At 38.0% G+C, this 16,761-nt stretch overlaps 1 protein-coding gene across 1 annotated transcript in view; it reads right to left on the reverse strand.

Annotated features, from left to right (window-relative positions):
- MAP7D2 (MAP7 domain containing 2) overlaps positions 1–16,761 on the reverse strand; it is an 81,139-nt gene that overhangs the window by 2,741 nt on the left and 61,637 nt on the right. Inside the window, exons 8-16 of the mRNA XM_012569447.5 lie at positions 15,996–16,144; positions 14,865–14,992; positions 6,987–7,219; positions 6,476–6,602; positions 4,374–4,578; positions 4,165–4,269; positions 2,931–2,984; positions 2,218–2,296; positions 1,342–1,528 (exon numbers count right to left, since the gene is read on the reverse strand). Of these exons, the coding sequence (XP_012424901.5) occupies positions 1,342–1,528; positions 2,218–2,296; positions 2,931–2,984; positions 4,165–4,269; positions 4,374–4,578; positions 6,476–6,602; positions 6,987–7,219; positions 14,865–14,992; positions 15,996–16,144 (1,267 nt within the window). The remainder of the gene's footprint in view (positions 1–1,341; positions 1,529–2,217; positions 2,297–2,930; positions 2,985–4,164; positions 4,270–4,373; positions 4,579–6,475; positions 6,603–6,986; positions 7,220–14,864; positions 14,993–15,995; positions 16,145–16,761) is intronic.

Consider the following 16,761-nt stretch of genomic DNA (forward strand, 5'->3'; position numbering starts at 1 on the left):
TGTTTATTGCATCTTTCACATTATTATCCTGATCCTGCAAACACTTACTTTAAGTACATACATTTCAAAACTTAAATAAGAAGTTATTTCTTAAAACCTTATTATATACTTCAGACATAAAAATCCCGTAATTAAACTTAAGAAATTCTGCAACCAGCTGCTTTACTGAGACTAGCAAGGCTAGTGCATTTTAGTTTGGAGAAGGCAGAGGAAAGCTTTCACAGACATTTCTTAAACTATGATGTGGTGGTGGATGCGTTGAGGGCAAAACTATCATGAGTGAAATCCTACAACACAAAATGTAAGGAGTGTCCAATGCCACCAATAAGAAACTGGGTTTAACAGGGATCAAAGAACATAATCTACCAGTGAGACTGTACTGCTTCCAGGTGAGGTCTAGACACAAAGAGCTGGTAAAAAAAAAGGTTGGATAAACTCATGGGCAACATGTCAACCAGTGGCCACTTAAAAGGCCAAGGCAAACTTCTGCCCTCAATAGCCCTAAGGCCACACTTCAGTGATCTTGGATTGCAGGAAGTGGTAGGCTCATGTGCTCTCCCCAACTCATTTTTCTTACTGATACTCTCTGAGACCAAATAATGGGCTACACAATCTTCTGGGTGGTCCCAGCATGGCATTTCCGATATATTTATGCATATTTGCTGGAAATATTGAGACAGTGTAAGAGGTTCAACTGACTTACTGATTAAGGAAGAACAGCATTAAAATTCCATGTTTAAAATTCAGATATAGCTTTGACTTAGCAGTCTTAAATTAACTGTCTCTCTCTATATATAAATTCGAACTTAAAAAACTTAAATTAAAATTAAAAATCCTTCTTTTCTGCACGTCCTTCCATCAAAATGTGAGAGTATTTAAAACCGCAAAATTATTTACTGACTTCCATACATTTCTACTTGTTAAGTACTTAAAATTCTAAATCCATTATTTTCTTTATTCTTTTTGTATGGAGGCAGAACTGCTCATGAATAACAGCTATGCAGCCAAATTAAAAAATAGTGACATCAGAAGAGTATCTACAGTAGCTGCTTTCACAAATCCATCTGAAAGGTTTGGGCAAACTTGCATGGAATCCATAAGTAAGGACTGTGGAAAGATTTCAGAGTTCCCTCCCCCAAATATGTGAGAGTGAGATGAGGTTCTGTGGCTCTTGTATCAAACACCCAGGAGCATCCTGGCAGGAGCAGAACACACCCAGTGCACACCCAGCTGTCACCGTGGGGGAGGTGAGAAGGGAAGTAGTAAAGTATTAACAAACAAAACCCAAAATCCTGTGTCTCACATGAATTCCACAACCCTGTAGGTAGATCCAGTCTGTACCTCACATCCATGGACTGAACCTCATCTGTTGAATCTTCCATGCTGTTAAATTTCCCATCAACAGCTTCCAGCTGAATAAGTCCTGAAACTGACTTCAGTCCATTAGCAACTACATCTTGAGAAGGGATTACAGAAGCCGCACTTTCTAAGCTTTTATTTTTCAGGCAGGTTGCCAATCCATTGATCTCTATAAAAGTTAGAAATTATGACAGTAGAAAATTTGTTATTTAAATAGTTTTAAGTTATAGATTGAGTAGAAATGAAGACTGACAATGCAGTAGACTCAGTTTAATCCATGACCCATCATACTGTATTGTCATTCCTCTATTCCACTCCAAAACTTCTTTATGCTACGTCTTTTAAATTTGAGGAAACAGGAAGAGAATGTTCTATCTTTTATGTAATTTATTAAAAACCTTAGCCTAGAAAACTAAACAAAATATAGATAATGTCAGATATACTTTAATTAATAATCCTTTAAATACATATGGGGTTTTTTTATGAAGTCAAATTAAATGTAAGATTTAGAGCCATACTATAAAAAGCTTGGTTGTGTGCAAAGATTTTCTACCTACAAAATTTGAAGGTAGATTGCAGCAATCAAACCAAAAACAAATATTGGCAGACTAGAACATTTTATTTACAAAAAATGCTACATCAGGTACTAAAACAGAAGAGAAACTTTATTCTGCTTTTGCTTAAGTGGCAAAGCAAAGCTGTCTCCAGTTTCTAACATTTGTCACTGATACAAATGCAGCTGTTGTTTTTGAGATGAAAGCAAAGAACTTATGATAATACACAGTGCTCTGCCTCAGATCAAAAAAATTTGAAGAGATTCAACTGTGAAAACAGGTCAAAAAATATGGCAATTTTTACCTGGCTGGTTGAGAACAAGGGTCTTTGGTTGCTTTTCCACATTCAAAGTTGATGGAATCTCCAGTTTTGGCTCTTCCTTCTGAAATCAAGTAATGACTCAGCTGTATTAGAGGGAGGACTGTAACCTTCATGGAACTGATTGGACTCAAAATTTGTGAGACTGCCCAGGGCCACAGGGTGACAACAACCATCAACAACAAGACAGGACTTTTCCCCCTTTTTAGTTAGGCATAGCATTTTTTTATAATTTAAAAAGAAAACATTCTCTGAAAGTAACAGAACAAACAGTTTTCTTTAGCAAATCAGAAATGAAAACCAGACTGTCATTTCTTAGCTGGAAACAACTGCCTTCTTTTCAACCCCACATTCAGGGGTAACAAAGAGAGCTCAGTAACTAATTCACTGGCTGGTACAAAGCAGGAAGACACATCAACAGCAGCAAACAGTACAGCTCCAGCATGCAGGAATGGGCTGTTGCCCCTTGCTAGGTAGTGAGGGGAACAATTATCCTACCTGCAAAGGCTGCATAAAAGCTGTGTCTCTTTAGCAGTGGCTGTGACACAGCAACAGTCATTCTCAGTTTGAAATGCATCGAAAATTTGGGTCTAGAGTGTACCTAAGTACACTTACTAACATGGTACTACCCTAGAGTTTAATTTCCACATACAATAAAACAAAACAAAAAAAATCTGCAACCACATACTTTTTCATACCTTTATTTCTGGGGTTTCACTCTTCCTTGTTCTCTTCATTATTTCATCTATTCTCTATAAATCAAAATAAATTTCAGGATGAGATGGAAGACAGAATACGTAACACAAGAGACGGGAAAAAAGAGAAAGAACCTTTTTTTTACTGTCATGACATCCTCTCTGCCTTGGAAAAGGGAGAACAAATAAGAAAAATAAAGAAAATTAAAGATAGAAAACATCTTGCAGCTGGCTTTAACCTATCAGATCTTGACTTTCTTTTAACCTATCAGAACATGACTTTCTCAGCAGATGCACTGTAGAAACAAGTATTTTAATACCAGGTGTTTGCAGCTATGAGTTATGCTCAGCTCTGGAACAAGACATTTGTTTAAAACCAACAGTGGTTACTTTAATTTAGTTGCTTTTCCAACAATTTCCAAACAGTTCCTTTAAAAATAGTTAGCCTTTTTGGAATAAAATAGTAAAATGAAATATCTGAAGTTATTCTTGCTAGAAATGTGTAAGGCATTATCCTAAAATACTTTTGTTTTCCTTCTTTCTTCATTAAAAAGGAAATATTCTTTGAGATGCAAAACACTTTGGTTTGATATTCTAATCTACAACTGCAACATGCCTCCAGTTCAGTGGTGAACAGTTCAAAACATATTGGAATAATATATATGGATAGATGAGCATTTGTAACCAGACAGGGATTCTGCAGCTGCTCTCTTTCCTGCCACACAGCTGTAAACAAAGCTAATTTATGCAGCTGCAGCCATTTCCATGTGCAGCAGTGGCCAGACAATCCTGTTCCTCTGCATAATGCAACCAGAGACAGTCAGGTGGGGGAAAAGCTGCTTGTTAATCACAAACTTTCTTAATTAATGACACAGAGCTTTTGTTTATTAAGTTTTAAACAAAGTCACTCATGTTTGTCAGTAGTTAGTGATGTCCTGGGTTGGAGAGCAATTGACATTTGCCTTGGCATGCCATTCCTTGTTTGTCTCAGGCATTTAACTTTTCAGGTAGAGACTGGCTCTGTGCCTAGGAGAAAGTAATTTGCCCCAGGCAATTCCACTTTGTTACAAATTTTGATGCCCATGTTCCCCTAACAGGCAAGTAAAAAATACTACGTTTGCCATAACCATTCACCTCTAATCCCTCCAGATTATTGTTGCTAGATACTACTGGGTGCTTCCTGGGTTGTGTATTTAAACAAGAAATAAAATAATTATCCTAGGATGCAAATACTCACCTTCTTCCGCTCCAGCCTTTCTTGCTCAATTTGCTGCATGATTTGTTCCCTTTCAAGACGAAGCTGTTCAGCTGCCTCACGGGCTTTGATTTCTGCTTCTTCCTTCTAATCAAAATGTGTAAAATATGTTAGGGCCATTATCTATTTCAGGAAGACTACCAAGTATTAAGAAGTTTGGTTTTTTTTACATGTATAAATATTTCACATACCTGTTTCTCAAGTTTGGCTTGGAGCTCTTTTTCTTGCTTTTCCTTTAGCATTTGTTCTTCCTCAGCTCTTCTTCTGGCTTCCTCTTCTGCCTTTTTTCTAGCTGCCTCTTCTTCACGTTTTCTTTCCTCCTCCTTCTTACGAGCTTCTTCTTCCAGACGCAGTCTCTCTTCTTCTGCCTTTCTTTTCTGCTCTTCTCTTTCAAGCCTGCAAAAAATGTAAAAGAAGGTTTAAAAGGTTTCATCTTGTTTAGCATGACTCTTATTGAATGTACATAAGTATCTGGTAACACATACATCAGCACATATTTTCATTAAAGATCCCAGGATACAGTGAAGACATTGAGCACATGCTCAGAATTCAGGTTGCTATCAAGCTTTTACTCCTTTTACTACTCCTTTTACAAGTTTTTACTTACTTTAAATGCCTAAAATATTTCATAGAAGTTATAATTTCCATTGAAAAAAACATGTGTGATCAAATAAAACATTCCTGTTCTAATTTCAATTAGAGTGTCAATAATAAACTTAAGTTTCGAGAACAAAGACAACCCTCTTCCCATATACTTGACACCCAGAATGCTGGTATCTATAAACAAGCAAGTTCTTTTATCCTTTGCTTCATCTGAAGATAAACAGATGGGATGAGTAGCAGCAAATTCCACAAAATACAGTGGAATACTGGAAAGAGTGGGTCTAAATTCCACCTGTGCTGTTCCCTGGCCCACTGAGGGACAGCATACTCCTTAAGAATTGTTTTTTAAGTGATCATTCTACCAGGGCCAAAATGGCAGGAGCTGGTCATTCCACTCACACCTTGAATCAAGGGTTTAAAGAAACTGAAAGAGTTGAAAGTGTAACTAGATTTAGTTAGGGGGGATAGAAACAATTAAGAGTATAGCAAGAAGAGTAGAAACAATAAGGGATGGTTAATTATTAGCAGATAAAATAGTTAAGGCTAGAGTGATATATCACCTGCCTATCTTTACTATGTTTTAAGAACAGAATGGGATGCAGATTTAATTGTGAGAAAGAAGAGGACTGTAGCCTGAACCTGGGCCCTGAAACCTGAGCTACAGCCAAGGGGTCCAAAACCTGCCAACAAGGCAAAAGTAAAAGGTCATTTTGATCTCTGAAGACCACGACCTCTTTCAAAACCCACCGACCCATTTGAAGTGAAAGACTGCGTAAGCTTGAAGGAACCTTGGACTCAGTTATACTATGACAGTTTAATATGAACCACGGTGGATGGGGTTAGGTAATGAATATGTATTAGGCATTTTGGGAATTATATTAATATATAAGACTTTTTAGATAAATAGAGAGCCAGAGGCTGTGATTCTTTGCACATGTCTCTGGGACATGACATGTGTCTGTGCTGTCAATAAACACACCCCTTTCTAACTTTAACTATCTGGAGAGTTCTGTTCCACACTTCAACCCCATCCACAGTGTCTGTAGTAAGAAAATCCAAAGTTGAATCTAGACATGCAGAATTAGTGATTTACTATGAGGGGGTTGAAGGAAGTGCATGATTTGCTGACACTTGCAACCAGCATCCCATGTGGAGAACCACCAAAAAGCCTGTTCCCAGAACAGAGCCACAACTTCACTGCTCAGACAGCAACCTTCACTCTGCCCACACTCAGCCCTCAATGCCTGCAGCAGAGTTCGGCAGGAAGATGAACTTCAGGTTAATTATGAATGACTCAAGCTTTGCCATTTAATGCATATCCTGCTGCTGCAAGACTGTTTCTGCTACGTAATCTAGCTCATTTAAAGCCACCTAAAATTTTTTTTACAATGTAAAATACTTCAGGTGTGTCCAGACTGCAGTGTGCAGTACACTTCAGCAAGGACATGACTGAAATATTTGGAAAAGTAATAGTTTATTCAGGGTTCTTGAAGAGGCCAAATTATTATTTTTTTAACTTCACTAATCACAGAGACTGCAAAAGACACTAATGAAATATTAGTCTGAAATTAAAGAAATTAACAAATACATGTAAGATCTAGCTTGATTCCAAAACTACCACATTTTCAAGCATCTTCAGTGATACAGGTTAAATTATTAGATTATAACTTTCACAAAGCAATAGAGAGACCTTTCTCGTTCTTCTCTTTCCTGTTTCTCCTTTTCCTCTTGTTCTTTTTGCAGGCGGGCCTGTCGTCTTTTTTCAGCTAGAATTTTTGCAGCTTCTTCTGCATCACTTGTTCCTGCTGTGATCTTCCCTAGGAGAAGAAAACCAAGGGTGGAAAGTCAGGCAGGGAACAGAGAGTGCCCGGCAATTCCAGGTTCATACAGAGGCCGAAATGGGCCTGGTTCAGAGTGGCAAGACACCTTTTTAAAAGCACCTTTTAACATTTTCAGCAGAAAGAAGATGGAATAGATAAAGGCATCCCTGGATGTCAGCATTTTCTCATCTTCATTAACAATTGGTACATTTGACTTTTGGTATATTAGTGAAAACTGAGTATTTACAGGTTCCAGTATGTATCTTTACACATTCTCATAAGCCTGTGACTGAGCAGCTTCATGAAAAGAACAGCTCACCACCATTTTAAAGTCTCAAGGACCCATCATACCCTGCACTAACATCTTGCAGTAAGACTCACCTTCACTGTTCTCAGCCTTTCCAGCAGAAGGCACGTGCTTCTCAGGAGCCACCTGGCCCATGTCCTCAGTGCGTGCTCCTGGGGTCTTCAGGTGACTGATATTTTCTTTCTCCTTGTCTACTTTCTTTTTAGGTGTTTCCTGGCTGATATTGGAAGTGGCACGATGCTTCACAGGAGAAGCTGGATATTGTTTGGTATTTTTAGGAGACTGAGGATAAGTCTTTGCAACTGTCCTGATGAGGGAAAATAAAAATCAAACAAGGCCAGATGTTACACAGATGTTAGCTTGGAATCAAACTTCATCTTCACATTTCTTATTCTTTCTTGTCTCTGGCTACAGAGAAGTATCAACTGTTTTGCACAATACTGAAAAGAACCACCTGGATGCAATCAGAACTTAAAATGCATGGAACTGATATAGAAGTGTACATGAATACAGAAAAGTCTCATTAAAATAAACCAATAACACTGCCTAAGGTCTAGGTGAGAGATAGGAAATTGTGGACTGACTAAACCAATGATTTTCGTAATGACCATTCCAAATAATTCTGCCAACTTTACTGTTTCTACAGTCCTTCTCCATAACTAATCCAAAACTATGGCTGCTCTCTATCTGTAGAAATCATAATGAGCTACAAGTGTGCTGCTTTCATCTGAATACCACCTTGCCAACCATGGTCTTTTTCTAATTGTATCTCATTTTCCAAAAAAGCACAAATACCAGTATATACAAAGGGAAGGCTGTGTACTACTAAAAAAGACAGAACTGATCAAACCATTATACTATCAACAGTGCTGTTTGAGTTAGTGCTTTTTTCAGCAACAACACAACAGACTCTAGACTCCACACTCAGCCCCTGCAGCTTTTCACATGCTGCACTAGTGGGGATGGCGATGCACAGCAGCAATACAGCCCATTGCTCATCCGGCTGCCACACGCTTCAGGTGAAGTCACTTCTGGGAAAGTGGAAGGGTAAAGATACCTGATATTCACTGAAAATAGGTGCATATAAAGAGAACAGATTACCAGGAAACATAAAACTACACACAAACACCATTCATTATTTATGTAACAGCAGTAACTAGCACTTGTAACATTAAAAAAGGTGGGGATGTGTGACTACATATTATAAGAATAAAGAGATTACAATCTTAAAATAATGATTTATGTCTCATTAGAATAAATTATATTACATTAAAGTGAGCATTGCACATATATTTCTAACCTTCTTCCTGGATATGTAATTATGATATAAATGGATTATCCCTTATCACTTTTTTCATCTACACTATATAGAGTTTCATATACCATAACATGCTTTCTGGACTATACACTCATTCTGGCAGACCACAAGCATAAAAAACATGAACAACAGCTGAAAATTAATGGACTGGAGTGGCAAGTTTTGTATAGATCTAACTATAGTATTGTGTGGTCAGAGACTATTATAACTAGAACAGCATTTGCATTACAGAGCAGACAAAAACAAGACATCTTTCAACTCCTCCCCAAACTCATGAATTCTGTAGAGAAAAGGGTTCTTTTCTAGCATAATAGACTGCATTTGAAAGAGGTTGAGACATTAGATTACAAGGAGCTCACTCAGAGCTGCCTGGTTTGTGGGGAGGAAAACACTCTAGCGTATTGCACCATCCCTACTTTCTTACTCCCACTGAAGAGCCACCAAGAGTCCAAAAGCCCTCAGGCTGCAGGAACAGTAGCACCCAACTAAATTTGAAGTTCAACTCAGGTACCCCCTGCCCGCAGGCCCAGGAGCTCCTGTCAGCTCAGGTCCTCGCCCTTGGTCCTTGGCTGAGCTCAGCTGTAGGTAAGCCTGTTCTTCTTGGCTTCCTAACCTGCTGATCCTGACACGATGTCCTGGCTTGTCCTTGGACTTCCCTCAGTAAGGCCTTTGGTGGCTGTCCTTGGGTCCCTGGTTGACCCTGGTCACTTCCTTTGCCTGCCTTGGGATGGGGTGCTGTGGGCAAGGTCCCTGTCCTTATCTGCCCTGCTGCCACCCACGACTCCTCCTGCTCTATGACAGAAGCAGGCTTTGGAAGATGTGAACAGGCAAGCCTGATTCCAGTTCTTGAAAACAATAGCAATGGGAGAAGCCAGTGAGTTTGGTTGTGTTGACCAAATCTGGTTTTAGCATTGCCTTTAGATTCTTTAGGATATAGTTACATTTCCAGGTCCTTCTGACAGCAAAGGCAGATTTCAAGGCCCCACCTACACTTATGTATCTCACATGCGTCTCATCACTGCAGTCATTTCCAACTGCATTTCATAAATATAAAATTGGTAAATAGAAAACATTTTTCTTATGTTTTTCTGCAGCACAGAGGGTGCTTCTTGCTAATTAGACACTTCTTCAAAGCAGAGTTCCCTTCTCACTGTCTTTGGTTCACATTTCCAACTTTACTGCACATTCCTTGCAATGCTTTTGATTTAACTTGTTGTGACAGAAGGAGCAAAACAGGTTAATAACTGAGGCTGAGTCATTCTCAGTATTAGTACAGAAGTAATTGTTCTCTAATAAAGACATGACAATCAAAGAGGTCGGTAGGAAGCAGCCTAGTCATGAGTGCCACATATCCTGCGCTGCATAGGCATTAGAGCAGACTGGTTGTACAACTCAACTGGTGGATTAGAAACATGTGCTGAGTGTATTATTTAACTACTGCATCTTTGAACTTTTTGACCTACAGTATTTTTTTAACCAAAATGCTACAGGCTCTTAGACCAGAACAACAAGAAAATAGTAGAGTTTCATATAAAGTAGCTAAAAGTGAGAGAAATAGAAGACTGATTACTGCAAGGATGAGAATAATGCAGTGTGTGCAAACCTGAGAAAGTTCATCAGGAATATTTTTTCAGAATTTTTATATCATTTACTGGATGCCAGTAGAAAGTATTAAATTAACATTGTTTTCCACCTTGTATTTAAAACATACTTTCAACTTAGCATCTTTAACATTCCTTGACACAGGCAGAATTGTTACTGGAAAAAACACTCCTTCAAAATAGTATTTAAGTTATGCTGCTTTACACCAAAAAGAGCCAAACTTGATTGAGAAGGCAGAAAAATGGAATTATTAAGAAAAAAATTTATAATCACTTGCATAGGAGCCTGTTTAGGTTTAAACCATGATAAGAAAGTGGGAAACACAGAATTACACCAGATAAGGATCAGAGTATTAAGATGACAAATCATTAAAGTGCAAGAAGTGGCAGCCTGTCAGTTGTCAGACAGCTTACTCATTCTCAGTACCTGGATTTTACAGGGGAATACAGAAGCACCTTCCTCTCTCCAAGAAAACATTAACTAATGTCTTAACTGCCTTGAGTTGACATGAGGGCAGCAGCATGAAAGAAGCTGCGCCCTACATGCTCTGACAGAACATCTATCAGGTGTGAGGATCCAATGATTCTTAATTACCATGTCTCCAATTACAAAAGGGATAGTCCATTCTGCAGACCAATGTCTCAGGAAGAGCATACGAGGGGTTCTGAGCTCACTTTTACTAAGCAGAGAATATAAAGCAGATGTAGCACACAAATGAAAGGTCACACCCAGCTCTGGCCGTAAAGAGCAGGGCAGAGAACAGCATGCTCTCCTGAAAAGCCAGCTATGTGGCAGGTCACTGGTTATGGCTGTTCATGAGGCTGACTGTAAATCAGAAATCTTCAGCAATGGCAGAGCTTCCTTATTTTCCCCCTTTCTCTCCTTTAATTCAACAAAAACTGCTGAAACCACACCAAGGACCTGCATGTTCTCAAGCCTGCTTTCTGATATTGCTCTGGTCACAACCTATTTCTGGGTTCTGACATTTTCGCTCTATCTCTGACACTTTCCCAAAAGAAGTTTTCTTTCACTCTTAGTTTTGATCTTTTGTGGCCAAAGACAGGTTAATTTCTCTTTTACATTTCTTAAAAGAGAAGAAACTCAGCATAGGTCTGTAGAATAGTTTTTTGACTAGCTGCATTATTACAGATGTTTCAAAATGGTGAACTGGCCCATTATCTACCTAACTGCTGAAAAATCCCTCAAAATACGCTTGATCCAACATTCTACCCATTGTTTCATCTTCCTAAGTCAACACAAAGAATAGTAAATGTAGCAAATACAAAATAAAATCTCAAATGGGTCACTGTAGGACACAGAAGCTACTTCTGTGGGGAATTCACCACATGTAGACACCTTTCCAATAACTCATTTTTAAACATTTTACGAGTTTGGGAGACACTTTTTTTGTACTAGTCTATGTTCACATTCCATCAGTATTCTGCAATTTGACTGAGCATGCACATTTCTGACATCTAAAGCGTTTCCCCCAGGCTACAGGGGGCTGCCACCCAACAGAACCACTGCAATAAGGGGATCGGTTTGTGAAACCATAAGCAAAGGACAGTGACTGGTCTGCATCTGGACAGGAAACATGAGCCACCACCCATCAGCAGCATCACTCATCAGTCACCTGTCCCTTTTCCCTTCTCTCATGAGGTTATGCTTTGGCAAAAGAATGTGACACAGACGCTTGTCAGAGCTTTCAGTTTTATTCACTGGCTTACACTGTGGCTCATTTGAAGACACTTAAAACTAAATCCTACTTCCTTGATTCAGGCAGGTGCCATTGATTGATTTAGGGACTATTTACCCAAAGACATGTGAAGGACACAGGCTTTACTGCCTTCCTGATCTATAAGAAAGCACACTTACCTATTCTCTGAGGGATACTGCAAGAATAACCCAATTAATGTACAGATCTTTGAAGAGGAAGCATAAAACAAAAAATTACCCAAACCCCTCATCCTGTTATTATTGATCTTGTGAAAGAGCTGAAGAAAATGAGCACTTTACGCCATCAGTATCCAATAGCAACTGAAAAAAATTAGACAATTTCTTAATTGTTCAAACTCTCTAATCCATTAATTTTCATCTTATTCAGCTGACCCACATTAAGATTCAAAATAATAGCTTTGTATTTCTTTCTGTGACATTTATTGACATATTTTCCAAATAACATCAAATTTTGACTTCCTTTCCTGCTTTTAATTGTTGTTCAGTATATTTGGATTTTTCCCATTTTCTCCTTTTTACATCTGTATCTGTTCACTTGTCTCAGATGTTATGTTTTTGGGCAGACCTTTTTTGCTTTCTCAGTAAAATTTGCCCATCCAAAACATTAGTTATTTTATTTATATAATTACTGCAACTCTCTTCTGCCATTGATTAATGGGTCTCTTTAGGCTGAAGAGAACATTGTCTTGTTTGATCCTGTTCCAGTTACTTTACCAAGAGCTTTTTATTTAATAAATAACGAAATAACATATTACGACAAGTTACTGCCACTCAGAAACCAAGGTGACAACTGTGAAGAAGTGGTAACTAGAACAATACCAAGAAAACTTGAATGCCAAGTCACATATTCTTAAGAAAAGAAATGCATACAGCTAATTGTCATGTACATATACTTTACTATACTGGATCAACTATACTATACTTGATTCTTTCCTCAACAGTTTTAGAGGTTAAGGTGCTATGCAGGATCACTAACTACTAATGCTGTTCAATATGTATGCTTATTTCTTCCAGGGTATTTTTTCAGTCATATAGTGTGCTACAACGAGAAAGATTAAACATGCAAAAGATTGTTAGGTTTGCAAGGAGAATGAGTATTTGTATACATATTTAGTCAGACTAAAATTATACCTGAATGTCATACAATGATCTTACTGGTCAGTGGATTTAAAAGGCAGTAAGGCTTTTGGAACCTTCCTCTAGACTGTACAATCTTATCTCCTCAATGAAAATTAACAGAGGAATTTGAATTGTATAAAAAAATGCATATATTATCACTATTGTCATCTATATATAATAATACAATATAGTCATTAGGGCACTTCTTTATTTTAGAAGTATGAGGGGAAGTTTTGAAAGTGCTGAAGCAGAACTCTCTGCAATCAGTAATAAACATGGATTTAAACTCTATTTACTGTATCTCTCATAAGGTCAAGAAGGGTGTTCTAATTGGGCCATGTTAAGATAAAATGCTTGGTAATATATTTTTAGCCACGATCAAAATCACATTTCCATGACAAAGAGAAGGGCGGGGGGAAGGGATCCCTACTGTGGCTCACAATCACAGGGAAACCCACCATTAGGTTTCTTAATTCCTCCATGCAGCATCCGCTTCTTCTTCTAAAAACAGTATTCCTTATAGGCATGAAAACATTTTACTGTACAAAGGTTATCATAATTTGCACCTCTGGGGAAAAATTCTCCATAATTTCCTAATCTTTTATGGAAATTAGTGCTTCAAATTAAGACTGAGCATACCTTTTTCATGAAACACTAAAGAGCTGTCTCCCAATAATTTTTTTCTTTAACCACTGGACATTTCTCTGATGATCTGCACTAACCTTTGCCTGCCCAGCAAGCAGCACTTGACTCTAAACTAATTAATTTCCCACCAATAATTTTGCTTAAATAAATGTGTCTCTTGGTGGGTTCTCCTGGTTTGTCTCTTATACTGGCTGAACAAACTACAAAATGCATTCTGAGAAGGGAGTATAAGTACTTGCAGAATAATATACAGTCTTAGAGCTCAAACTTTTTTTTAACTTTACATGGCAGAGTGGCACTAGACGATCTGGTCAAAAATGTAATAATAAAGCTGACTGTCATTACCATTGCATTTCATTCAATTTTTCATAAAATGGATGTAGTTCACACCACAGAATCTGATGACATTACATATATAATATTGGAAGTTTGAGAATTTGCAGCCTTATAAGAAAAACCAAGAAATGCAGTGTCCCAGTTACATACAAGGGGATGTTTAAAGCAGAAAGAATGCTCAGAGTCGGATGGTTTCCTTATGTTGTCTAACATCGGATTCACACACAAAATCATCCCCCACTAAAGGGCTATGCCCTCAGAGCTGAAACAGAAAAGGAACACCAGCTGGTTTTTTCAGGCAGAAGAAATTTGTCAGAAAGGGAACCATCAAGCCTGATTTAAAATATGGCCAGCTTCAGATTTAAAAAGATAAATAAGACAATTTTCAAGACAGAAGTGGCACCCACAAACAAGGTCTAAAGGAAAAAATCCAAACCAATCAACCATCCAAATAAATTAGGCAAGTACTGTAGACCAGGACTACTTTAGCATACTCCTACATTAGAGCCAGACTTAATATCCTGTTCTAAGAAACCTGAAGACCCATTTGCTTAGACTTGACTTTCAAGCTGTGGTACACATAATACAGTTTACAGCAAAAGACAATCAAGAAAAGCAAGTCAGTTGTCAGTAATATATGATATAGCCAGATATGCTACAGATCCACAACTCTGCCTATAAAAAAACAAAAAAGTAAAAGCAAAAGGTGCAACAAAACCACAGAGGTCTGCAAATGAGCAAAGGTTAAAACCAATGGTTTAGATGACACATAGTTAAATGTATTTATGGCACCAGATGGTCATGCCAACAATAGGAAATGCATATACTAAATGCTGGAATTTCTAGTTCGTATTCATGATGAGTGCATTTCTTCACATTAGGCAGTTTCTTCAAAATCAAACAAAAAAAGCATCTTTAAAAATAAATGTGAAGTAAAATTTCATATGAATAATGAAATGCACTGTAAACTCAAACTGAGAAAAGGTAGAGAGAACTGTCTCTAGTGGGTACTAACAGAAATATCAGATTTGTCATCTACACCTCTCCTCTCACCCATCTGTATATGTGTGTATGCATTAGTAAAATTAACTGGATTTTATACAAGACTTCAAAGGAAGTTCCTCAGGAATCTATGCCTTATTTACAGGTAATGAGAAATTCACAGGATATTTGTCCACTAATAAGAAAGGCATACTTAGGTGTTGCAGGTGATGCAGATCTTCTGGACATGGCAGCAGGAGAATCAGACCTTCTAAGAGGAGATCCCATACCAGATGATGAACCAGGTGTTGCAGGTCGTTTCTCCTTCTTTATCTTCTCAGCCTAGAAGCACAGTTCATTTTAATTGCCATAATTAGGATCAATAAATCAAAAATGCATTTGATTGTTTTATTAGCAAGATGGCATATAAAGAGATTTGTGTGGCACACTTGTAAAAGCTTTTTAAACAGGCAGCTCACAAGTGAGGTGCCATTAATAGTTTTTTATTTTACATAGACATATCACACACCCATCCCTGTCTTGCATGGGCAGAGCATGCAAATTTCAGATAAGTAATGCTCATCAGAGCCTCTGCAAGAGTTCTTGGGTGGTGGCACTGGGTGGAATCTTCAAAATCATCCATATGCCCCTGCTTAGACATGATCAGCAGTGCAAACCGGCATCTCACAGTTGCTACATGTAACACTGAATCACACTAAGAATGACACTACACAAAACTTTACTCCCAGCTTTGGTTCTCTCACTTGCAGCTAATTTAGATGGCATGAATCCCATTAAGTATTACAAGATACAGGACCTTATGTAAATATCTGTGTAGACTCAGTGAAGGTGTGTGACTTGCCTTTTCTGGGAACTATGGTGGATAATGCATCTTTTAAGCAACAGCATTAATAATGTCCACAGAAAGAGTTAAAGCAATTGGTGTAAAACAGAGGCATTATCAATACACTTGGGGAATTTCTGAAATATATGAAGCTTGCTCATTAACCAGCAAGCCTGGATAGCCATACTCAGGAGGGAATTCTATTTGTCATCTCCATTCCCAGAAGTTATAAGCAAGTCCAAAAACATACACTTCAGTGCCTCAGTTCTCTGCAAATGGGGGTACTGTGTTCCAATACCAGCACTCAGCACTGATTCCCAGGAGGAAGAAGATATTAAAATGCTCCTTAACAGGAGCACAAAGACAACAGGTGTTGGCAGGGCCTACTTCTCTTCTGCTTTCAGGGAAAGCACTTCATTTGTATTCATGTAAAGGGAAAGATAACAAGCAGAAGCTGCATCAGTTTACCCAACAGTGAAATCAAAACCATTGCACACTCACCTGAGTAACTTCAGCTGCAGGTGCCCCTTTCATGGCATTGGCAGTGGAGGGTGAAGTTGCCTTCTTCCTGTCAGTGCTTCGGGTGGGGGAAGGCTTGTAGGGAGATTTAAGAGGACTAGCTGGTGCTACACGGGGACAGATATGGAATACTAAAGAGTTATAGTACAACAGCAAGAGCAAAAAGGAGTACGGATAGAGGAAGTAAAGGAGGGGAGAAAACAGCATACTTTTATGTTATAATGTCCAAAGGTAGTTTTAAAGCATTTTTTAGTGTTTTAAAATATCACATATAATGCATTCAACATGATCCCATATTTGTTAAAAATGTCTCAACTGAAACATTTTCTAGGAAAAAAAATTATCTCTAAAATATAATACTATTTTCCTCATACACCTTTTGAATCACCAGTTCTAATACCATGACTAATACTGTGACTCCTTTTTCTTCTAAGAAGTCCAGCTTCCTTTGCATATGATAAAAGGAGTAAGCAGATAATGCTAACTGGGTGACTTTTGAACACATACTGCAAAACAGGAAAGGTTACAAAAGCTTAGGGAATTTTGTCTTTTTTAAACCCTAAACATGCAAAGGCTCCTAAATATGTTAATTACTTTCCAAATAATTAATTAAAAAAATGTACAAAAAAGCCTCCAAACCTAAACTAAATGCTGCTGTAGGTATTTCAGTTATTTTTATTTGAGGGAGACATCAATTTGAGTGTGACACATGCATTACAGCTTATAGGGCAACTTTTATTTATTTGCA

Source organism: Taeniopygia guttata, chromosome 1 (genome assembly GCF_048771995.1).
Source record: "Taeniopygia guttata chromosome 1, bTaeGut7.mat, whole genome shotgun sequence".
In the NCBI taxonomy this organism is placed as follows: domain Eukaryota; kingdom Metazoa; phylum Chordata; class Aves; order Passeriformes; family Estrildidae; genus Taeniopygia; species Taeniopygia guttata.